Source organism: Schistocerca americana, chromosome 1 (assembly GCF_021461395.2).
Source record: "Schistocerca americana isolate TAMUIC-IGC-003095 chromosome 1, iqSchAmer2.1, whole genome shotgun sequence".
NCBI classification, from domain to species: Eukaryota; Metazoa; Arthropoda; class Insecta; order Orthoptera; family Acrididae; genus Schistocerca; species Schistocerca americana.
The window spans coordinates 856,643,432-856,657,900 of NC_060119.1; the positions used below are offsets into that span (position 1 = coordinate 856,643,432).

At 38.2% G+C, this 14,469-nt stretch overlaps 1 protein-coding gene across 2 annotated transcripts in view; it reads right to left on the reverse strand.

The window, feature by feature from the left end:
• LOC124546839 (beta-glucuronidase-like) overlaps positions 1-14,469 on the reverse strand; it is a 375,007-nt gene that overhangs the window by 43,400 nt on the left and 317,138 nt on the right. For both annotated transcript variants that reach the window (XM_047125067.1, XM_047125068.1), the window contains exon 8: positions 11,980-12,152. In XM_047125067.1, coding sequence (XP_046981023.1) covers positions 11,980-12,152 — 173 coding nt within the window. The remainder of the gene's footprint in view (positions 1-11,979; positions 12,153-14,469) is intronic.

Here is a 14,469-nt window from a genome sequence, read left to right on the forward strand (position 1 = left end):
CACTAAATTAATGAATCAACAGACATTAGCGCGACCAAATTTTTAGGAATATCAATAATATATTACAGTGCTGCAACCAATGCGATCACGTCAATTTTCTTTTAAATCAGCGGATCTCTAAAATTATAACCCACGTCTAGTGTCAACAATAAAAGACGCGCCTCAAGAATTGAAATTAGATCTAAACAAGCTGCAGGGTATAGGTACAGACTATGTGAATGCAATTGTAGGTGTTCACAGTGGTGTCAACCAAATTTTGAAAAATGTAATTCTGGATTTGATTGTTATAAAATGTGTAAGCCATTCAATCAACTTGCTACTTCTGCTGCAAGTGAGACGCTCCAGGAAATCTGGACTTCTTAGTTAAGTTTTTGCATTCTTTAACTCGCCAACACTGATATTTATCAGGCTGTCAAAGGAGCAGAACCCCTTAAAATTCCACGGTCATGTGATACGCTATGTTTGTCCATAGAACTTGCGGTAACAAGAACTACAGACCAGCGGTTCCAGCTTAGAAAGCACATTGAAATAACGTGAATCAAAGACAACTGTTACACTGCAGAAATGCTTTATTCAGTGTTTTCTGATGAATCCAGTTAGGCGATTCTTCCAAACGTGCATCTCGTAATCACATTTTGAACCTAACACAGAGGATCGGTGGAAGCTGTTAAATAACCACGTTGTGCTAACAGAATCATTAATAAAAAAATTATGCGAAGAAAATTAAATTTAGACTTTGAAAACCACTTAGATCGCAAAACTTATCTTGGACATTAGCTCGAAAATAAGATTAATGAATTGAGAAATCTTAATAAAACCCAGAACAAGAACATGTCCTATGTCTGAGATGCATCCTGCTTGTGTACCAATTAATAATTCAGTTGTTGCAAATAACTTCCAGACGACAATGAAATTTTGAGGAGAATTTCAGGTCTTACAGTGTCCAAAGCTCTTCGTGTCGTTAAAGAGTCATTGATTCCTCTCCGTGAATCGTGTAATATTGACCCTGGCACAATAACAAAAACTGATTTTCAATGACAAAGGTCACCTCTTGTCAAATGGTCCGAAACAGACGCTGTTAATTTCTAGTGTGAAAGTCTTCAACACAGAGATGCAAATGACGTCAACTCATTTCACAAATTGACAACTTTTGCGCTGTCACGACTAATGTTACCATGGTCGAATGCTATAGTGGAAAGACTTTTTATCCAGATGAACATTATTAAAACTAAAGCGAGAAATAAAATGATATATGAAATGATGAATTCGCGTTTGTCGATTCGAGCAGGAATCGGAAGGAAGAAACAATGCCACAATAACGAACTGTCAACAGAAATACTGATGCATGTAGAAACTTACAACTTTGTAACATGGACAGCCACAGCCATTGAAACCGCAGACAGCTGTTCACTGATGGTTTATTGACACGAGCGGTTTCGCTGAATTAAAGCAGCGTTTTCGGATGTAAGTGGTGTCACATAAATCTAGTGACTACAGTTGCCACATCCCCTGCACTATTCGCCCCAATGTTTCACCGATTTTTATTCTTTGAGCACTTCCCCTCTTCATGGGGTTGGATTCTCTGACTACCAACGTTGGGGTATCTCCATGTGCTAATTTATGTGACAACACTTACACCTGAAGATGTTACTTTAATGCAGTGAACAGATGGACTTAAGTGTCTCCGTTGATCCTTTCTGATGCCCTCCTTGTAGACAGGTGTGACCTGTGCTTTCTTCCAGCCACTGAGTACAGTTTTGTATGAGGGATCTGTGGTATATTACAGCTAAAATAGGAGCTAACTCAACTGCAAATTCTCTGCAGAATTTGACACGATTCCATCAGGTCCTGGAGCCTTGGAAGCAATAGGAAGAGGTACCGTATTTACTCAAGAAAAATTTATTTTTCAACATACTCTGACTAATAAAAATTACAAGCTGTTATTGATGTAATAAATCTATCCACAAAGTTGAACATTACACGTATTCTAAATTTATGCCATTTGGTTTGCATTTTGATAATACAGAGAGAAATAAAGTAAACAAAAAGAAATTGTTTGCACTAATTTTTACCTTCATTGCCTTCTTTGTTTATGTAGCCTGTCGTCTATGGTATCGCTATTTTTCATCATCATTGGTGTCATCCTAAAAGGACAGCTGTGAAAGTTATTTCTCCATGGTCACAAATATGTGGCTGTTTCCTCCTATCATGTCGCAATTTCTGAGGTTTTGGTAACTGTGGGACACAAAAGCGTTGCTTTTTTTTCCCCTGAACACGGCGGGTTTCGCCTCTATGCTGATGTGAGGACGTTATAATGTGTCTTGCTCCCAAACACATCGTCTGCTCATGCTCTCTCATTGGCTGTTTAGAACCATTAGTTAAAATAGCCCCAATCGTTCCCGTCATACCTCACACTAGTAGTGATGGGCTAAACTGCGATTTTCCGATGTCAGTGATTTCTGTGAATGCTACTTTTCAGTATCTGTTATTCTTAACTGTAATTTGTCCCAGTTAAGGAACATAGGTCGTGTATCCCTCCGCTAATGCTATTTCTGCGATTTCTGCTACTTCTGCGATTTCTGTGACTTCTGCTACTTCTGCGATTTCTGTGACTTCTGCTACTTCTGCGATTTCTGTGACTCCTGCGATTTCTGCGACTTACCACCGTATGAAAAAGTTACATCTGTCCACACAGAAAATTGCATCTCAACAAACCTGTCATTGGTAAGTGTTTTACGTTTTTTCTTCCGTTGGCTTTAATTTTGTATTAAAGAAACAACTGTGAAAATATTAATAGTGTAATTAACATGTAAGTAGCCGTACAGTACCGTAATAGTTCGTGTTTAGAAAATGAATTCTAACATATTGTTATGTTCACAGGTACCTGAACTACACTTCAGTCACTCAGTAAAGTGATAACTCAAAATATCATTGTCAACAGATCTGAAGAAATTGCCACTGCATCTTTAGACCGTTTTCGTCAGACGAGAGGTTAGTTTCTAAGCGTTTCGATGGACTTAATTACTTCAGTGAGATCGTTCTTGAAAATGTGATATTCATTATAGCAAATATTAGCAATCTACTCTGTCAATTATATTGCTAGTAATTAGTGACAGCAAAAATTGTTTAATAATGCTTGTGTTTCTGCAGACGCAGTTCTGACTCTGATTACTGGTTGCTGTACGTATCTGTCCACATCAAGGCTGTTGAGAGAGACTCGTGAAGATTCAAGACAGCCCTTAGAGGATTTGCAGTTTAAAAGTGAAATAATTGTGAAATAAGTGTGTGAGTGATTAAACTGTGTTTTATTGAAGTTGTTGTACGATTTTAAAGGAATAATAACTGTTAAATACAGTGAGTGAATAATAAAAATCTCATTTTCTACATGTTAAGCCGTCCAATACCCGTAATTTTCCGCCACTTACTTATTGGTAAACACTTGTTGGAGAGCGGCATGCCGCCGCCGCCGCCCCCCCCCCCCCCCCCTTCTCCACAATCTTGGTGTGACACTGACCTGTAACATATCCCGAAGTCTACAATATGCATTTTGAGGCTGTTGATATGAAAGTGGGAAGTACAGATCTTCCAGTTAAATCAGGAATAGCTTAAGTGCAGTACCTGAAAGTAACACAGGAAAAGTTTACTTATGTAGGTGGTAGTAGTGTTGGCAAAAAGTTCTTGTGTGTGAAGTTGCCATGTAGAACACCAGGTGTAAAACTTTTCTCCCGAGTCTTAAACTGTGTCGGAACAAAAGTGAGACATTATATGACACAATAATACTGTTTTCATTTCACTACACTTATACAGATGTCTGATTTCTGCTGTGTTAACATTGTAAAGTCCTGTAGACATGTGGAGTATTAACGAAAACTGTCATATTGGAAGCAGAATCAAACATATTTGTTACGTTACTTGATATTTTCGGGAGAAAAAGGCAATGTTGCTTCTTAATAATATAATACATTCAGAGTCACAGCAGTATTTGACCAACCATAACTGATGCTGAATGTGCATGTCCTCATATAATATGAAGGGCTTATTTCAATAGTGGTACAAGTCCATTACCTCCACTTTTCTGTCTATAATGCTTCTGAAATTAATGATCCAAACAAACATAAATAAAGGTTCATCTCTAGCAGGAAGCCATATGCTTGAATATTTCTGGTATCTCAACTGCAGATTTTTCAGCGCTCATTTAACTTTACAACTATGTATCTCAAAATGAACAAAAATGGACTTGTACCACTATTGAAATAAGACCTTCATATGCACACACCACAGAACACCAATATTGCACACACAGCACATCGATCTCGTGAGGCACAAGGTTCTCATAACGAAGTACGTACGTCGGTCAACAGATGGCACTAGGAAAAGTATGTTAACTGCGCTTTTTAGTTGCTACTTGCGACTCTTAGTTGCGATTTGTCACAGAAATCGCAGTTTGACTCGGTAGCGATTAGCGTAGTATGAACTTTGCTCAACAGATGGCACTGTTAACTGCGCTTTTTGGTTGCTACTTGCGACTCTTAGTTGCGACTTGTCACAGAGATCGCAGTTGGACTCGATAGCGTGTCGCAGAGATGAGCGTAGTACAAACTTTGGCCAATAGATGGCACTGTTAACTGCGCTTTTTAGTTGCTACTTGCTACTTCTAGCCGCGACTTGTCACTGAAATCGCAGAAAGGAGTGTGGAATTCGGCCAACAGATGGCTCACGGCGTTGAATGTGAAATGCTACTTGCGACTGCTAACTGTGACTGAAATCGCAGTTAGATTTTGTAAAGTTGTTATTGTGATATCTGTCACTTCTCAATCACTGTGATTTCCTGCCCACCACTACCTCACAGTGAGTGTCGACAAATAAGTACAGCCATGTCTAGACTTTTAGCGTCTCTTGCAGACGTATTTGCTATTGTTGAGTGTTTGTCCAGTTTTGAAGTCAAGCTTGCACGAAATTCACAAATCAAAAAATAAAATTAATAATGTTTTTTTAATATGATGGTAGGGGATCAGATTCAAAAATATGTAGCAGAAATAGTTAATTGTTCCATTTTGTCTAAGGCTGAAAAAATTGATTTGTGGAGGAAAAAGGGGGGGGGGGGGGGGGAGAGAGGAGGAAATCAGAAAATTAAAGACAAATTATTGGAAAATTTAACTAACAGTTTTTTACTTCTTTTCTGAAATAAGGGAAACACTCAGTTTCTAAAGAGCGCAATTATGTTATGTGGTTCACAATATGGTAAAAAAAAGTAAAGGTGTACACAGCCCTAAAATTGGTCAGTGCTTTACTTGGCATGGCCCTATTGGAGGTGATACAGCCTTGCATTCCTCTGGCCTTTAAATTAACTTAACCAACCAGTTACAGTAAGATCTATAGTTTAAATGAAAGTTCTAGACCATTGTACAGCTTGGTATTTTTCATATGTACAAATAATTTCTGGAGGCAAAAGAAGCAATAAATGATAAAAGTAATACTTTGACTGCTTCCGGATTGAAATGTGGACCTTCAGATTTTTAGTCTGTCACTCACAACATTGATAACGCTATACCACATCAAAATGATATGTCTCAGTGATAGTAGGATTAGACAAATATGGAGTACTTCAATAATTCAAGATTATTTCCAAGACAGATTAATGTTAAATATTTTTAAGAGGGCAGAGTCTGATGACAGCTAAAACTGGAAAAGTGATACTGTGAATCTCAAAAAGATGCTGACTGAGTTACTTTTGTCATCAGAATTACTGAAAGTACTTTACCATATGAAACATGTTGTCAACAGTTAATTGTAACTTGAAGAACAGTAACATGTAACATTCATTAATATGACAGTTGACAGAGAAATGACTTGGACTATTCAGGACAGAAAGGGGTGAATTATTGAGCCAAAAATAAAAATCTCTCATGCTTTACCCAGTGACTCTTTCAGCTCCATAGAAGAATGTTTTTACACACACAGGTGCCACTGCATTCTGCCGGCTGGACATGCAGTGCGAGGATTACATTTCGGCTGGTGGAATAGGATGAAGTAGTGGTTGTGTCAGCTGTGGTGGTAGACTGGAGCATATCCACCTCCTACATGCTTCTCAAAGTCTACAAACCCAACAATCCTGGATGCCCCATTGTAGCTTGTTGTTCTGCTCCTACTGAAAGAATTTCCACTCTGGTTGACAACACTTCCAACCAATTGCCTGAAAACTAGCCTCTCACATCAAAGTTCCTTCATACCCACCTCATTATCCCCTGAATCCCTAGTTGTCACTCTTGATGCCACCTCCCTATACACCCACATTCCTCGTATCCATGGCTTTGTCACTATTGTACACTATCTCTCCCAATGTCCTTTTGACTCCAAACCCATTACTTCATTCCTCATTCACCTTGCCATATCCTCACACACAACTAATTCTCCTTTGAGGGGAACAGATTTCGTGTGCCATATTCCCACCACCCCCAAGAATCAGCGGTGAAGTAGCACACCCCTTGTCACCCATCAACATCCTGGACTGGAACAAATGAACCATATCCTTCAACAGAACTCTGGCCCAGAAATCTTTAGGACATCCCTCATTTCTCTGTCAACTGTCATATTAACGAATGTTACATGTTACTGTTTTTCAAGTTACAATTAACTGTTGACAACATGTTTCATATGGTAAAGTACTTTCAGTAATTCTGATGACAAAAGTAACTCTTTAGAAGATCCTTCCCATCTCTAAGTGATATTCCATTGCCCATCCAAACTAATAACATCGAGGTCCACCCTTGTTCCCCTCTCACTCCCTTGCCACAGGGATAATATCCCTTGGAAGATCCAGGTGCTAGTCCTACCCATCCTAGGTGCAGTACTTCCTTCTTCAGTCCTCTAAAGGCTTAGTCTATCACATCAGAGACAGGGCCACCTGTGAAAGCAGCCACACCATATATCAACTCTGCTGCAATCACTGCACAGCTTGTTACATCAGTATGACAACCAACCAACTGTCCACATAGCTATTTCACAACTCAGGTCATCTGGGTCCTTCCCTCCACCACCAGCTGTTCTAGACTACACGGATGGGAGCTAACCTTGCCAGACATCCCTTGCTCTCATAGCACTCCTGACCTCAGTCTCCATTAAACCACTGTCCCCATATCTTCTAACTGATAGTTTCTCAGTCATCTGCTCTGTCACCCCCTCCTAACCCACATCACCTTTGTTGTGCACTGTACCCCACTGGCTTCAGTATCTGTGTACCACATGCCTGCCCATGGATATGTGACCCCTCCCTTCCTCATTCCTAGCCAGCATACATGCTGTGTTAGCTACCCACTCCGAAGCAGTCTTTCTGCCTCCCATCTCCCTCTCCCCTACCCACCTCACCTGACACAGCCACCACCTCATCCTAACCTGGCATTGTGTGTACAGCTGGTAATAAGTGTGTGTGTGTGTGGGGGGCGGGGGGGGGGGGCTGTGCCCTTTTGCTTTAGTGTGTACCTTTTGACAAGCCAATGCTTTTGCTATTCAGTGAATGGTCCCCTTTACCCACAAAATATTTTCATATTGTCATAACATTCCTACATATATTAATTTAAAAGGCACTCATGTAAATGGGCACTATATTGCCACATTTTTCACCCAGGAAGTTTGGTACAGTTGAATACTAACTAGAAGGTTTCACATCATAATCAGAGCTCATAATTGTGATGTGGAGTGTGCAAATAAGTAAGAGACTTTGACTGACCTAGAAATCAGCAAGTCAATCACCTTTTAATATTGGGTATGTAGTTAAGGGGCTCCGGAAAGGCTCAAAATCATGAAAAGTTCAATTTTTACTTTTTTGGATTTTCTGAATCTGCAGACTATTACCTTTTAATAGATATATAATTTATTCAATTCCGAAGACTACAACTATTTTTAAATTTTTTTTGAAATGTGTTCTACATGGGCGTGACCCACTGTGGCGCTGTTAAACTGCTGTCAAATGGTGTTATTATTAACGTCCGTGTTCATCAGGTACATTTTAGTGATGTGAGATAAAGTATGTGTTGTGGCTAACCTGTGATGGTTCAATATATATCGCTGGTGTGATTGTCGATTGTTTCATGTTTATTTACTCTGTCGTTATCTCGAAAATATTCGTAATTAATTCTGTTTCTTGAGTCTCTGTTTTGTTGAAGTATAATAATGAGTAAAAGTAAAGTTATTAGAAATCCTCTGAAGGCTTTTAAGAAAAGGAGAAATGTTGGAAAGCCAAAGATATGTGTTATTTCTGTAAACAATAAAGACGATAACCAAGTGAGTGAACCTAACCTCTCAAGTACACCTGCCGGGTCAACAGAAGCGTCCGATCTTACCCGTCGGCTTTGACCCGTGACGTAAGCGTGTTGTGGTGTGTGACGTCATTACAGCGCGGAGTTTGATTTGCGATTGTGGCGTGTTTGTAGATGTCTTGTTTTTGTTTGTCGTGCTCTCTGGTGGTGTGTTCATGGTTTTCGTTTGTTTCGTGTGGTGGGGTCAGTTTTCTGTTGCTCAGGTGTTGGATTTGAAGCGGAATTTCTATTAGTGAGTTAATGGTTAATTTAATGTATTGGGTATAGGTTGGAAACATCCGATCTCACGCGTCGGCTTTGACCCGTGACGTAAGGGACCTACACATTGATCTGTAGCGTAGCCCTGAATACGAGGTTAGGTTGGGAGTTTTTTTTTTGGAATGCGGCCGCGGCAGCGGCCGCCTATGATTCGAAAATATTGATTTGACACTAATGAACATGTATACATAATATGAAGCAATTTGATGAACATATTGATCTGTAGCGTAGCCCACTTGAGGTTAGGTTGGGAGTTTTTTTTTTGGAATGCGGCCGCGGCAGCGGCCGCCTATGATTCGAAAATTTTGATTTGACACTAATGAACATGTATACGTAATATGAAGCAATTTGATGAACATATTGATCTGTAGCGTAGCCCACTTGAGGTTAGGTTGGGAGTTTTTTTTTTGGAATGCGGCCGCGGCAGCGGCCGCCTATGATTCGAAAATTTTGATTTGACACTAATGAACATGTATACGTAATATGAAGCAATTTGATGAACATATTGATCTGTAGCGTAGCCCACTTGAGGTTAGGTTGGGAGTTTTTTTTTGGAATGCGGCCGCGGCAGCGGCCGCCTATGATTCGAAAATATTGATTTGACACTAATGAAGCCTGTGGGGGGATGGGGGGGCACTGCAGACTCCCCCCACCGCATAACGACACATGATGATCAAATTTTGAAAAAAAATGAAAAATTTTTTCCGTACCTGCTAAACTGCATAAGTGCCGATGTATGTAGGTGTAAGGGAAGCTTTCGTTTCTTAGTTTTCTATTGGGGGATGTGATCGGTAGGTTCTGTTGAGCTATATAGGTTAAGGGAAGTGTCCGATTATGGATAGGAATGTGTTTTTTGGTATTTGGTCAGTTTTGTGATGTTGATTTATTTCGTTGTTTTGCGTGGTTTTGAATGGCGGTCGGTGCCTACATTTCTGTATATTTAGTTTCTCCGCACCCAAAAACCCCTAATTTCCCACGCTTGTCCCGTTACAGTCATTAGGCTTTTTGTGAAACTTGTGTATTTCAGTGTTTACAATACGTATGCGATGTTTTTATATCCGCCATATTGGAATTGTTTATAGACGTTTCCGCGGTATTTGTGACGTCATGGGTCAAAGCCGACGGGTAAGATCGGACGCTTCTGTATTTCCCACCTGCCCATAGCAGTCAAAGTGGGAAAGAAAATACTTCACAGAAGAAGCTTGGTTCAATGAGTGAAAACTATGAATGTTTTATGGGCGAATCGGATGTGAATGAAATATTTGATATGTCGGTTCTCAAAGGAATTTTTTCAAACTGTGTAAGATGTATTCATTGTAGTGAAGTTGGTCTGGAACTCTCCATAATAAAGCACGTAGGACTTGCTAGTGAAATACAACTGAAATATGATAAGTGTTCATACATGACCACCTTTTGGAACAGTGTTGCAGTAACTGCAACTGAAGAAAATGGGAGCAAAATCTACGAACACATTAGATTTGTTTATTCCTTGCATTCAGTTGGTAAGGGTGCTACTGCAGGTGCAATTTTCTATGGCATCATGAATCTTCCAAATCCCCCAACCAAGTTTACGACCTATAATAAATTAATAGGGTGTAAAGTAGAAGATGTCTGTATAGAATCTATGAAGAATGCTGTGGAAGAGGCAGTAATGGAAAATAATGGTAACAGAGATTTGACTGCAGCATTCGATGGTACCTGGCATAAACGGGGACACACATCTCTTCATGGTGTAGCATCTGCCACCAGTATGTATACAGGGAAAGTTTTAGATGTAGCAGTAATATCAAAGTATTGTAGATGTCCACAAAAATATAAAGGTACACATGAAAATAATTGCAAAGCTAACTATAGTGGCAGTAGTGGAGGAATGGAAGTGGCTGGTGTTGCCAGTATATTCCAGCGTTCTGAGGCGTGTGATAAAGTGCGATATGTTAATTACCTTGGTGACGGTGATTCTAAAAGTTTCAAACATGTTCAAGGACTGAAGCCCTATGGTGATGATGTTGTAGTGCAGAAATTTGAGTGTATTGGACATGTACAGAAGCGAATGGGAAAAAGACTTCAGCGACTGAAAGCTTCGTACAAAAAACAAAAACTCAGTGATGGTAAAGGGTTGGATGGGAAGGAAAGGTTAACTGACAGTGTAATTGACAAAATACAGAACTATTATGGAATGGCTATTAGGCAAAATACACAAAGTGTCGACAAAATGAAGAAGGCTGTTTGGACTCTTTTTTTTCATACTTCTTCAACTGATGAAAACCCCCAACATAGCTTGTGTCCCAAAGAAGAAGACAGTTGGTGTAAATATAACAAAGGATTGCTAACTGGTGAAGTGTACACTCATAAGCATAGTCTGCCTCATGCAATAATGGAGGTGATAAAACCTATTTTCAGAGACTTAGCAGCACCTGGACTGTTGAAAAAGTGTATTCACAGAAAAACTCAAAACCCCAATGAAAGTGTAAATAGTGTTATATGGTCGAGAATCCCCAAGACTGTATTTGTTGGAATAGAAACACTTCACTTTGGTGTGTATGATGCTGTTGCGACTTTCAATGATGGCAACATTGTAAGGTGCAAGGTATTTAGAAATATGGGAATGAAGATAGGTTCTAACATGGTACGAGCGATGCTTGCTTTAGACAAGGAACGCCTTCGGGCTGCAGACAGGGCTGTAAAGAGTCTAGAAATACAAACAAGAGTAAACAGGAGGAGGAACAAGAGGAAGCTGGAGGAGGAGTTTGCAGAGGATGATGATAATCCATCCTATGGACCTGGAATGCACTATAAAGTTAATCCAATCTTTGTCACTCGATTCCCAAAACTTTTATTTTCTCATAGTAATTACATGTTTTCTAAGGATCTTCCAAACATATTTGTTTCAAACTTTCAGTAAATGTTACACAATACCTTCTGCATAATTTAACACAGCCTTTTTCCAAAAAACTGTATATTTTTGAATATATAAATAAAAAATTGCAAAAAATGTTGTGAATTTTCATTACAATTGAAAAAAAAAAAATCATCTTTAATAACTGAACTAAAATTTTGTAAAATCCCTGTGTTAAGTTGTAGCCCATATTCCAATAAATAATCTGTAAAAAGTTCAACTTCCTACCTCAAATACTCTGTGAGGAAAGATGTAATTTATAAGCGTTATTTTAACATTGCAAGTATAGGGCGTTCCGGAGCCCCTTAATATAGCATGCAGAATTGGATTCTCATGAGTAGGATGTTTGGCCAAGCTTTCATATTGAACCTAAGTATGTTACTGAGTTACACATTATAGTGGTTAATAAGTGCAGCCCTTTTTACAGTATAACTTATCTACCACGAAAACAGTTATAAACTTTTACTTCAATCCATATTTAATAAAACTGTCATATAATGTAACACTCACTCAATGTTGAGGCCAGGAGATTCATCAATAATCATAATTCCTTGTTGGTCAGCAAAGTCCATGGTCTCCTCAGCATAAGGATAATGTGATGTTCTGTATGCATTGGCTCCCACCCATTTCAGTAGGCTGTGATCTCGAGAAACCATAGGAAGATTCAAGCCCCTACCAAAAACCTGGAATCATTTCAGTTTGTTCAATACAGTCACTGAAACATGCAGTGTTGCAAAACATTACTTTTTAGTTATATAAATCTGTGTTATAATTTTTTAATCAGATTTAAATGGATACAAATAAGCCCAGACTTACCTGACTAAGAGTAATTTTTCCATAGCTCTTTCTAAATCATTTCCTGTTATCAATGCATAGAGCAGTGGTTAGGTTTGCATTAGAAGTTAAAGAAATCTAGATGATTTTGTGTTCTTTCATTATTTTAAGAGATCATCCTTGTAACTGTTTAAAGTATTCCTTCTAAGGCTATAATATGTAAGCTTTCTTCAAAGTCTATAAACTGTTCATTGGATCAAGATTATTGTCTCCTAATGTTTTAGTGTGGCATCTAAAGATCCGACTCTGTCACATTAATAGCATCATAATCAGTGGGCTACCTAATTTTGCACTTTAGCTTAGTTTATGTTTGATCTCACTATCATTAAATTTTAGCACTCTATGTAAAGCTTTGTCAAGAAAGAGAGAGATATTGTGAAAGAGCAGCTCAGTATCAGCCCAACGAGATGTGGAACTAATTCATTGTATAGTAGTAGATGAACAGAGAATGATTATAAAACACATAGGAGGGAAAAAATTTTATTTTGATATTCTGATAACAAGTAAGACCTGAGTAGTAGCACAATAAAATGTTTACCTGGGGGCAATAATGTTATACCTTTATGTATCTTCAGCAATGTGCAGTAAGCAAGCTGCACTGTTAATAAGAAACTGAAAACCTAAAACCTACAAAAAAAGTTACAGTTCTCTTAATTCATCACCATTTTCTTTCAAGAATTAGGCTGAATAAGCTGTTTTAGTGTCCCATCATTTCCTTATTCTATGCGGTCTTTCTCAGCAATAAGTTGAAATCACCAAGCTTTCACTATATGCTAGTTAGAGCACACACTCATTAGATGATCAATACAGAATTTTCTGTATTCCATTTTGATATCCATTACAATATATATCTTTAACTCTTACACCTTTATTGCTTGATTTATATTTCCTTTAAATCTCAATTCTTGCACTACACTCCAAAGTATTTCTGGTATTAAAAGTTCCAAGTTTTTTCTTTCATGCAGCAAACTTGGGATGGTCATTTTTTGGGGAATTTTATTCTCATTTCTTTCTTTTGCTCTTAAGGAATTTTTGTGTGATCCCACATATCTTATGGTTGTTATTGCCCTATTTTTATTATTATTATTTTACACATTCAGCCACTATTTTGTAATGTTAGGCACACAACCTAGAAGGCTATCACGTTTGTTTTGTTTTTAGGTTTCATCAGTTGATAATCTTGGTAGATTAGGCCTAATTTATATAAGATACAAGTCTTTGTAAATAAGTTTCCTTTAATTTATGTCTATGATCACAAACTTTTTGTTAACAGATTACTGGTTTCTGTCTTTAATGACCATCATCAGATCTGCAGCAAAAGTTTGTGACCATAGACGTAAATTAAAGGAAACTTATTACATATACGGATCACTGTTTTTTGTTTTTGTTTTTTCGTGATATTGTCGCAGTTTGTGAATCTTTGTAAACAAGTTTAATTTTTTTGTATTTGTGTTTATAATGCAGTACTGAAGATTATGCCAGAATTTAAAGATAATCATAATATTTTCTTTCACTTGTTCAAGATATCAGATGTCGAAATATTTAAAATATTGACAGGCATGCAGAGCAATCCTTTTCAAACTTAAAATATAAAAATGAAAATTCAATAAATGTGCTGTCTGAAACAGAAGAAATGTGTGTACTGGCTGGTCGCTGAATGGTGGATAATCACAGCACGACTCACAGAAAAATTAAGAACCTAGCTTTGAAAATTGGCAGTATACCAGTTAAAAAAGGCACTGCCGGTCCCAAAATCTACTGTTTGTTTTTTCCTTTGTGTTTTTGTGGCTTCTGTTTTATAACAGTTATGAACATTGATGTGTCCATAGTAATTATCACTTAATTTCCCTTAATTTTCTCAGTTGAGTAATTGGTAAAAGTCTATAATAGGGCCAGTGGCATACTTACACATTTCATGCAGGAATGTTGTCTGTGGTTTCCTTGAGGTATGATGGGAGCAAAAGAAGACGTGTCAACTGTTTGTGTCACATAGTCAATGAGAGGGCAGCAGGCAGGCAAACAAATATTCAAAGTAATACATTCAGAAGAAAGGGTGAAACATTACTGTTAATAAGGATTATAAATTTAACTGCTCCTTGTTTGAGTCATAGCTGTTTAAACTGTGCTAGCATCTGCAAACCAAGGACAGCATTGCAACTGTAGATA